Below are 11609 nucleotides of genomic sequence, written 5' to 3'. Positions count from 1 at the left end.
GCCACGATCATTATAGGCTTGAATCTTCTAAATATGATTAAAGGAATAGTTTGACATTTTGGCAAATACGCTAATTTGCTTTCCTGCCACTCATGTCTGTACGGTAAATATGAAGCTACAGCCAGCAGCTTAGCTTAGCATAAAGACTAGAAGCAGGGGGAAACAGCAAACCTGGCTAGCTTGTCAAATATGAGAGTTCAAGTTAAACAAACGACATATTTAAGTGTTAATGAGTGACATTTAGAGGTGCTGGTAGGCTGATTATTTTTTTTAACCTTTGGACACAGCCAAGCTAGCGTTCCCTCCTGTTTCTACGCTAACTTAAGATAAGATAACCATGTCCTGGCTGTAGTTTATAACATACAGATTAAGAGAGCTATGCCAAAAGTATCAATCTTCTTATCTAACTCTCGGCAAGAAAGCAAATAAGCGTTTTTCCCCCCAAAAATTTAACTATTGCTTTAAAGCAAGATGTTTCTCTAACACAGTCATTTTCTAGAGGAGAAAAAAACACCAGAGCCACATAACTGCCAGTGCAACAACTGAACCACAAGCTCAGGCTTATTTGAAAGAGAAACTAAACAATAAAAGTCAAAAAGTCTTTTTGTTATGAATATTGCTAAGCAATATTCCTGAATTATCTGCAATCCCCCATAGAGCCCCTTATTACACCCTGCCCTTCATTTAACAAGGTTTGCTTTTAATGTATATGGGATTTATCCAGGATACAAGAAAGAAGAGCAATAACCTGACTGGAATACGGTTTAATGCTGCAAGGGAAAAGGTATCTGAGTGCAGCTGAACTGCAGAGTGGGGCTCTCTTGTGTGTAAATGAGTGGGATGGACTTGCTCGGTATATTGCTGCATTTGCTGGTCCTGAGTGGATTTGTGCTGCACTGTATATTTATGAAAGTATTCTTGACTAAGGCAAAGACATTTATCAAACAGGAAATGGAGTTATACACATGCAGGACAGTAATAATGGGCAAAAGCAAGTCTGAGAAAATGACCCCTGAGGCTGTCATAGTGATGTCATCTCGGTTTGGGCCTGTAGACTACATATTTTCAACAGAAAGCCTACGTTACAAACTATGGGGATGGGGTTTGTGCATTTGGCAGGCAGGGAGGGTCTAATGAAAAAAAGGGAAAAGTGGGATCCAGCGTATTTGGAGATTGACTAATAGGGGCAAAAGGGCAACACACACCAGCAGCGAATGACATGCATCACTGCGGGTCAATGAACCTTGCTGCCAGACAAGAACGTCAGTGTTGGAAAACCCTGCAAAACCCTGGATTATGTTCAGTGTCAATGTTTTTGGGGTTTTATTTTCTAATGCCAACGTTTTCTCCCTTTCTACAATATCTGTGCGTGGCAACTATGGTATGTAAATCAGGATTATGGCAAATTGATTATGATTACGGCCTGGTTAGGCAACTAAAACACTTACGGTTAAACTGAAGACAAACTCCAGCCTTCTGAATGAAAATCTGACATGTTACTCGCCCAGCCACCACCCCAACTTTAACACTACGTTCCATCTTGCTACATAAAGGGGCGTTGGCATTGGATGTAATTGTGAGGTCCAGAATCAACCAATATGGAAGTAACTTACTTCCTATACTCGGCTGGGGTCACGTCAGAAGACAATACTGTCTTATCTCCCCGTGTCGACAAGTGCCAAAGCTCCAGAAAAGCAGCAATTTTGAGCAATTTTATATTAGTCAGAGCCACAAGGACGCTGTTTCTGGAAAGACATGTAGCTGTTGATTTTTGTAAATATAAATAGTGCTGGGAGCACCGCAAATTAAATTCCATTCACCTCCATTGTATGAGGAAGCAGCAGACGTCTCAGAGACTAAGCAAAACAAGATGCAGCAAGTTTCTGTCTTCTCATATCAATGGTTAAAAACTTTAACTGATGAGACTGTAGCATCTTTAAGGATTTAAAAATCCAGTGATAACAAGGCTGTGATTACCACGTTTATTGTTATGATGCCTGTTTGTGGGCTTTTTGGTTTCAGAGAATGTTGCAAAACTGTCATAACAATGACATTTGTCATAGCTCTGGTGGACAATATGTTTATCTTTGTGCACATACAGTAAACTTAGCACCAGCTCACACAAACAATTTCAAACTACTCATTAACTCTGCTGGAGTTGTGTCACCAGTGCTTGCACAATCAGCGGGTTCATTATGCAACATATGCACATAACTGAAAAGTGGTGTGAGAAGGATGTCATGATAATGTTTGTGGCTAACATGTAGGTGGTGCCTTAGCCAACCCTTCAAAAGGCATTATTAGATTTGAACAGAGAACATTATTGACAGGCAGACTAACCTGTTTTTTCTCGCTCCTCCTTTTAGTGGAAAGGTACTGCAATTGAAGCAGTGCTAGACTCACAGGCAATTAAATACTAACCCCATAAACACCAGCTACACAAAGCTGAACATGTTTAGGTGGAGAACACTGCATACAAAGCAGGAAATCAGAGTGAGAAATCCCTGTTCAGTTAAGATTTTTAACAACTTATTGAAGCATAAATACAAAAAAGACAGAGATCAGTACAGCTGAGAAAATATACCAACTATCTACATCTGTTATGTGAGGTGTGTGCTAGACTACTTCTTAGCCGCGTGCAGTTACTTCCTGCAGTCTCCGTTTGGTGCCCGACAATGTCACTGCAACACAACACAACCACACTAGTGATGTGTGGTTGCTGCATAACATAATAGAAAAAATGTTTTAATTTTTCTGATATTTTCTCTAATATTTTTCAAACAGGATCGTTTCACCTCTTCAGGCCATTAAAAACTATTCAAATCAAACAATATGATGAGGGAAAATCATTGTTTGGTTGAAGTGGTCACAGCTCAAAGACATACACAACCTGTGAGAAAGGGTGTGAATAGACACTGATTCAATTTAAAAGGTCACACAAGCAAAAAAAAAAAAAAGCTTGGGAACTGTTGCTTGAGAGGTTAGACTACATCTGTGTCAACTTTTAAAAATCATTCAAAAAGATGAATCTTTTAGGATGGCATATATATTCTATAACTACCGTTTGTGTTTGTATGTGTGCATATACAGTATGTTTGTGTATGTATCTTGCTCAAGGACACTTTTATATGTGAACAGGGGGAGGCGGGGATTCTGCTCCTGAGCTACATATGTTGTGCCGTATAAATAAAGTTTATTATTAGTAGTATGTTATTCTTATCTCCCTAAAGCCATTAAATAATTATAAAAAAAATGTAAGGACAAAAGCTTACCTACACAGCTCCAAATAAAGCATACCTGCTTATAAATTGGAAATAAAATCAATTGATGTCTAATATGTGGTCTCTCGAAGGAGGGGCGCAGGACCATGTTGCTGCTGTTTCATTTCCAGACTGCTCTCTGAGAAGTCTCCAGTGCCCCCTGCAGGTTCATTTGTTGTGATCATCCATATCTGTCTCAAAAACCACCTCTGCACTATTTGATGACAAGCCAAACAAAATAATTCTTTAAAGATGAAACAAACAACGAGGATGTTCATGAATCTGTCGGCAACACGGTGTGATGATAAAGAATTTGTGCATTTGTTGTGGTTCCTTATTATCTTGTTTCTTCCCCAAATAATCACAAGTCAGCTTCAGCTCACCTTTTTGTCCCCCAGCTAAATATACAGACACATGAGCATCTCACACATAACAAACTCACACCAAAGACGCATGCGTTCACATAATTATCTATAATATTACAATCATTGCATACATGTGAGCAGAATTATGAAAGTGTTTTGGACTTGATAAGCAAGCAGATAGCATCACCCAAAATCAAAATTAGGAAAAGTAAATCCAAGAACGCAGTCTTTGCCCTGTAATGGTGTTATAATAACAGTTAAATGTCTAGGTCAACGAATGAAATCCCTCCACAGCCTCACAGCATGTGACACTGTGTGAAACAAGCTGTGCTAAATTAGGTGTGATCACATCTCAGCCACAGGGAAGGCACAAATACAGCTTTCAGATGACTCACCGCAGGGAACAGACAACAGGCTATTGATCCCAGAGGGCGTCGAAACACTGAAAGACACTTTCCTGTCATCTGGGAAAAAATACACCGCAAAAAAAGACACGCAGCTGCGTTTTTCTCTGCATAAAACTTCTCAGATCTGTCTGTAACACACCATTTAATGTTCACATCTCAGAATGATTTATTTGTGCGCTTCTGACAGTAAATTATCAAAGTTAATTTAAAAGACAAGTTGGTACAGCTGTTTTTTCCTATACGCCAGTCTTACAAAGATATTAAAGCTAAATGATCTCTGTGCTGTTTATCACATATACTGTATATTCTGTTGAAATATTGTAGATACAAATGTAGCTATTATTGCCCTAGAAACAATTCATACAACATGAGTCTAATTAGTTTATAAGAATTTAATAACATCACACTGACTAATTAGTTAATGAACCTTACATTACAAAAGACAACTTACATGTTATTATTGGCAGGGTTGAATTCATTAAAATCGGGTTCATGAAGCAATAACATGGAGTTGATCCCCGGAGCTGCAGATGGAGAATGTCATCAATGTCTTCAATCACAGAGATATTTTCTTTTCATAAATGGATGAGCATACAGCAACCCAGAAAAAAACATTTATGAGGGCTGCTCAGGATATACTGCCTCCGATATGAGCAATCTCCATATTTCAGACTTGAAAAAGTAAAAGAACATCACAGAAATGTGGAATACTGTGTGTATAATTTCTCATTGGTATAAGCAGCAGTGATTTATAATCATCTTCAGATTGTTTCCAGAAGACACAGAGAAGCAGGTGCTGGGCAATTCAAAGCATGTCAACATTAAGCCTTCAAAATATGAGATTAATAAGAGCAGGACAAAAATGGGGAATAAAAGAAAGAAGAAGCTTATTTTAATCATTTGTTAGAGGCGGGTTGTAAAATAGCATGGATAAAGTCTTTTAAATTTAGTCTTTGGATGCCAAACCAGAGGACCAACACAGCAGCTTAAGTCTCTTTCTTCTACCATTTAACCAGTGTATGGGTGCACGTTTGTTAGATGTAAACTCTGCACAGCTTTGTTGGCAGGATGCAGGACGTCAGGTCAGACATTTATTTAGTTGGTATATTGGAGCTTGAAAGGGTCAAAGCCTTGTTTCAAATCAAAAGCAGCTGCAGAGCAGATGGTTCACCTGAGCCCTGCTGCCAGCTTCTCCATCGCAGCTTTGCGCTCTTCTGCTTTCTGCTGTGAACGGCGCAAGACGTTCCTCAGCTCCTGAAGATGGTCCAGTGTGCCCACCAGCTCGCCTTTCACTGTTTTCATCTGGCTCTCCAGCATCTGCGTGTGATGGAGGGAGTTTCTCCTGTAGCGCCTGCTGGAGCGCACTTTTTCCTCCAGGTCCTCCACTGCAACGAGCAACCGGAAAACACAGTCTCACACCACAACCACCAACAAGGGATTTAAAGATACGGGAGTGCTTAAAACGTGAAGTTAGAATGTTTTGTTTGTGATACAGACCCATGTTCTCCTGGTAGCCCATGCTCTCTGAACCAGACTCTGTCTTCTTGTCCAACAGGTTCTTGGTCTGCTGCAGCATCTTCTCCATCTTGACAAGTTCGGCAGCCTTAGTGTCGCTGTCTCTGCGAATTTTCAGTAACTCCTGCTCCTTCTGAGTCAGCTCACTGTGATACTTACTCATGTCGAGTGTTAAAAATCTAAACAGCACGACCTGCAACTTAACAACACAGCACCGAGTGACCTGCTACACAAAAGCCTACAACCTCAGTGAGCATAAGACACAAGGATGATGCCTCGAAACCTGATTTCAACATCCAGTAATGTTCCACTCTGAAGCATAGACTTCTCTTTCTGCTGCTGTAGCCCATGAAACACTGGTTTCTTTGCAAATGAACTGAACTGCTGGTGATATTTGGCTTTTTATAGGCCATAACCTCAGCACATGTCTGGAGGTCATCTGAAAACAGTCAACTCTCAGTACACACCATTACAATTGGCAAATCACAAGACTGGCGTCACAAATCCCTTGAGCAAAATTGTTCATTTTTACACTTAAGTTAGAAATTAGCCAGCTCGTCCCTTTGGAGGATTTAAAACAAATTTGAACTTTGAAAACATGAGCGGAACAATATGAAACCATAATAGTGTGGGCTATTCATGATATTACATTGGCAGCATGAGCATGATACTTAAAGCATCTAAAAGAAAAACATTTTCTGGCAAACACAGGACAGCTCTCTGATATAAAAATGAATGGGAAAAAAAAAAAGATTGAGCAATTGCTTATTCCCACATGCCTTGGACAGCAGTCGTGACGCACAAAGGCACAAATTCAAATTCAGCTTAGCGTAGTTTTACCTCATCCCACTGACCATCAAAATAGTGGCACGGCCATGTAGTGCATGATTCAGGTAGCAAAAGAGCATTTATGATCACTGGCATATTAAAGCAAATAGACTGAATGTAGCCAGGAGATCCAATAACTCCAGCCAGTACCCCTCGTCCACATTCCTTATTCAGACCTTAAAGCTATATGTGAACTGTTTTCTGCTGCACATTTAATGACATTAGATGATAACCAATCATGTGCTGAATTACTGTAGTGGGAGCAGCCTTTATTAATGGCTTACTCCCATTTTTAACGGCACACCTGGTAGCTTACAAAGTGACCCATGACCCTTTATTAATTACTCAATGAGTTTCTAATGAGCCATTTAGTACACATTTAAAGGAACAGTTCACCTGCTTCAAGACAACCACCATCGTCCCAGTCTGGGCGGCAGTGTCTAGTCTAAATGGTTAACCCCCCCCTGTGGCAGTTTGTTTATTGATTTCAGCTCACCATTCAACACATTCTCCCCCATGAAAGTGATTGGCAAACTTAGAGCTCTGGGTGCTTTGGCTTGAGTGCTACATTCTGTAACTGGACTTCCTCACAAACAGACCACAGACAGTTGGGACTGGCACACCTCAGGGCCGTGTGCTTAGCCCCCTCCGGTTCACGCTGTACCCCCACAACTGCAGCCCCCGACATGGAGACAACTCTGTTGTGAAGTTTGCGGATGACACCACCGTCATCGGCCGGATTTCAAACAACAATGAGACTTCATATCAGGAGGAAACAGTCTTGCAGGGTGCTGCACAGAGAACAAGCTACTGCTCGTCAGCAAAACCAAGGAGCTGATTGTTGATTTTAGGAAAAAGGAGGCAAAGATACACACCGGGGTCTACATCAGTGGAGCTGAGGTGAACAGTTTTAAGTTCCTGGGAATCAGCATCACAGAGAGCACTACAGATACAATACAATACAGAAGTATCTGCTGCCGTACCACCAGACTACAGAGCAGCTTCTGTCCTCAGGCTGAGACTCCTCAACTCCTCCTCATCCTCCACACGCCACCATAAATAAATGACACGGAACTTCACACTGATCTTGCACATACTGTACATACTTTCTGGGTGTATACGTGTATAGGTACATACAGTATCTATATAAGTAACTATATATTGTTTTATTTTATTCTATTCAAATTCAAATATGTGTTATTATGTTCTATGTGTGTGTGTGGCATGAAGGGGCTACAACTTACATTTCATTGTACAACGGCCGTGTTGTAAAATGACAATAAATGAACCTTGATGCCTTGATATTTATTACATCAATTTTTAGATTTCAGTGGTTGCTGTTTTATTCCCATGTTCACAAACATTATTAATGTAAACAAACAGCCTCATAAATAAATTAATTATGTAGTTTGCATTGTTGTCTAATGTTAGTCCAGACCAGTCAATCTCCTTGGGGGTCATAGCGGGAACCAGTCCCATGTTTCGAATGTTGGCACAGTGGTTTGACCCTTTTATTCACAGTTACATCACAGATTGTGTTTTTAATGCGCTGCCTTCCTCATAACTAGAAGTACGTTGTAAGCTTGTATTCTCATGGGGGCCCATTGTAAAGTGGCCTTTTCCTGAGGCACAGAGAGGTTTTTTCTGGCCTGAGCCTGTTTGGTGTTTTGGTGACTGGTTGTGTGCTGCAGTGGGAGGAGAGGAGCGCGGGGGGGGGGGGCAGGCAGTCTATTTGTGTACTGCAATTTGCCTTGACTGTGTTGCTGGTGCCCATCTACTGATTTCTCTTTCTTCAGCTCCCCCTATGTCATATGCAGATATGCACATCTCTCTGGTGTCAAGCAGAGCTAATCAGTAGCTACTGATTGCAGTGATTAGACATAAATATAGGCTGATCTGTGATAAATTATATTCTAGTTTAATGACGGATTCAAGTTGAGGGCCATGCTCTATGTTTTCAACTTCCTGTGCTATTATTACTTTGCCACATGTCCCTGCATGAAGGTCACTCACCTCCTGGGCTTTCTGTAGCTTCTTTTCTTGTTCCCGCAGTGTGACTAGCACTTTCTCTGTGTCTCCCTCCTTCCTTCAGGCTGGCCACATGCAGAAACACAAACATAATCACCCAAACCTTATGAGGCTGTGGATGATATAATGTATAGCCATCAGCTGAGGAGAATCAGGATCAGACACGCTTGCCATGAACAGTATCTTTACTGAGTCACTTAGATGTGAACAGATTGGAGGCATCGCAAGAAAAATTATAACCTTCAGTTACTAATCTGATACTCAAGACTGAATGTTATATTATTTGCTCTCTGGCATTCAGGTGTTTCTGCTCTCGTCTGCTCTCACTTTCTTCACACACGCCAACTGAACCTCTGTTTCTATGTGGCTCAGTTTCAAAATAATAAGCTATTATAGGCTATGTCATGAATAAAGTTTATTAAATGATATGAGATCTATTTCAGGAAAAAAACACCTCTTCCTTCGGGGTAATCCAGTTTGAGGAGCGACCCATAAAAGGCTGCTGTGTTAGAAAGTGAGTGAATATATTTGATACACTTATCTACAATAAAGTGATTGTGTTCTAGAAATCCCCATAAATGCACCTGACAAAAAAAAAAGATCTCAGATTTGTTGGTTGAAGATTATAGATCTATACCAGAAGAATTTAGGTCAGGAGTAGCTGACAGAATGAATTATTAGTCTTTACGTGATCATGCCATACTTAGCTGCCTAAATTGGCTCTCAACAGTTAAATAAGCCGTGGTCTCCAAAGTCCATCACATTAGAGGAAAGACAGTAAAGAAATAAAAGGGTCACTCTAAATATCTCCCTGTCTCATTCTAGAGGCTCATCATGAAAACACTAGTCATTACATTTACATAAAACACACTCAAAGCAAAGCACACCATCTGTTGTGTAAATTTAGGTGAGAACAGCATATTTCCAGAAGTGCTGCTCCATAAATTCATTTGCCTTTCCATATGTGGTGTATATAATATTTTGTGGGAACTCCCAATTTTTAAATAGTCAGATCTACATGAGATTGGAGAACACTGAATGATTTAAACCCTCTGTGAGGAATTACACTTGTTTTAGAAACATGTCTGTCTGCATGCTGAGTAAACCTATGTTACTTATGTTAGACCGGGAGATGTTAGAGAGCAGTGGATGGTGGTTTAACTGGAATAATTCAGCTTTATATGCAACTGTATCATATTTACTTGTGACCATTGTGCTGGTGCAAATGAAGAAGGTGCTTTCCCCACATAAGAGCAGGATTTCATGGTCCTAACTACACTGAGTAGTAGCAGTGAGTGCCTGAGAGTATAAGAAAAAGATGGTTCACAAGATGCAGTCTATGTTAGAATAATCAGTCAACCCATTTAAAGAATAAGGCAGGCAGTATTCTAGATTTCTGTTATTTTCAACAAATCCCATCCCAAGATGCAAATAATTACAAATTGGTTAAGGATATACACTTACATTTTTTTTTTAAAAAGGCTAAATAATTTTCTGGGCACAGCTGGGCACTGTAGTTTTTAGCTTAAACAGGAGGAAATAGTGCATTTGTTGGGGACTATTTCCAGTCGTGGATTAATACACATTGGATGCGCTAGTGAGTGTTTACAACAGCAGAGCAGTGTATCTGGGATTAACTCAAAATAAACTACAATGTGTGTGTTCATGGTAATGAAGGAACATGTCACCCAGCGCAACAGTGTGGCTCACTGATGTGTGTTCAATAGTTTTCGGACAACAATGGAGCTCTGTGGCACAGAGGAATAAGATATATCAGGCTTCGGATACACAGACAATACTTGTTAGTAGGATTAATTGTTGATTTTGGTCTTTTAATGGAATGTGTTGGCAATACACAAATACACAATGCTCTACACTGGACCTCTTCCCTCCTCTCTCACGGTTAGAAGTCTCTCTCAGTCTGAAAAACCCCGATCCAGTTCAATAAACAGGAATCACTGAATCACTGGAAAAGATCTGACACTGCAGAAAAAACACAGTCTTGCTGTGATGTCTTTTGCTTCCTTCTAGCTCTTGACATTTTTCAAAGTGAACCCACTCCCACACATTCTGACTATTCACGTGTTTTGTACCCAGAATGACTGAAGAAAGCTGGATACAGCTGTAAAACTGTAATACAGGAGTGTCACCAGAGGGGGAAGGCTAACAACAGTTATTTCGTGTGAGTCTCTCTGCTCTCTCTCAACAAAGCAGGTTTAATAAAGCAATATTTCTCGTTGGTGAATCATTTTCAGTTTTAGCATCCACCTTAAAATTTGGAGTCAGCCTCAAACATAAAACTGTCATAAACACCTGCCTCAGGACTGTCCTCACTCGTCTCTGTTAATGAGAATTGCTGCACAGGTACAAACTGTTCCAAATCAGGAATGCTGAAATTATTTCTGGTGGGCTGTATGGCAGACATATCCTGTCATTTGTTACCTAGGCTACTTATTGGGTTTTGATGGATGTTAATGGAGCGACAAGGTAATGAGCAGGTGTGGGCTGCAAGGCTAAACAGGGATTACTGTTGTTAATGAAAGGTAAACTGAATTCAGGCATGAGAATTTGAAATCTCTGCAGATGTTTTTCCTGTGTTAATTAATCTGAAAGGTCATGTTTATGAAGAAGGCCTTCATTATATTAGACATTGTGCATAATTATCTATACTTAAGCACCCGAATAGGACTATATCTGATTGGAAAAGCCCATCTATCTCAGCATTTCTCTGCCATACTCTCTGTGCACTCCAGTCGTGCCACTGCCTTCGTCTCTGCATCAGCAAGGTTGCTGTTTGTTTGTTCATATATGGAAATAGAATTTTTTATCTGTCCACTCAAAGTGCCTCAAGGTAATCAGCATTACATAATCGCAGGAAATATCTTATCTGCATCCAGTTTCTGTCCTGTAGGCTCCTATAACTCTCCTCCAAATACTAAGCTCCTCTCCCAGCAAACGCAATATTCCAGCTTTGTTTCTGTCTTGCATGCTGAGTAAACCTCGTTACTTATGTTAGACTGAGAGATGTTAGAGAGCAGTGGATGGTGGTTTAACTGGAATAATTCAGGTTTATATGCAACTCATCATATTTACTGGTAATGTTCTCTCTAGAAAGAATTTAGCGATGCATGAAAGCTCTGTTGTGCTGCATGAATTCTTTATTCTTTTGTAATTCAATCTGTCGTTTCTAACTGTAAAGACAAACT

At 40.2% G+C, this 11609-nt stretch overlaps 1 protein-coding gene across 1 annotated transcript; it reads right to left on the bottom strand.

Moving 5' to 3' along the window:
- Positions 1 to 3718: 3718 nt before the first annotated feature.
- si:ch73-389b16.1 lies at positions 3719 to 5938 on the bottom strand. The gene is made up of 3 exons (XM_044198630.1): positions 5530 to 5938; positions 5204 to 5417; positions 3719 to 4556 (listed from the first exon to the last, which is right to left on the bottom strand). The coding sequence occupies exons 1-3, from the start codon at positions 5708 to 5710 to the stop codon at positions 4523 to 4525; spliced, it is 429 nt and encodes a 142-aa protein (XP_044054565.1). The 5' UTR covers positions 5711 to 5938; the 3' UTR covers positions 3719 to 4522.
- Positions 5939 to 11609: the final 5671 nt, after the last annotated feature.

Source organism: Siniperca chuatsi, linkage group LG6, assembly GCF_020085105.1.
Source record: "Siniperca chuatsi isolate FFG_IHB_CAS linkage group LG6, ASM2008510v1, whole genome shotgun sequence".
Classification (NCBI taxonomy): Eukaryota; Metazoa; Chordata; class Actinopteri; order Centrarchiformes; family Sinipercidae; genus Siniperca; species Siniperca chuatsi.
The sequence above is the reverse complement of the archived record's forward strand: the minus strand, read 5'-3'. Positions and strand labels throughout refer to the sequence as shown.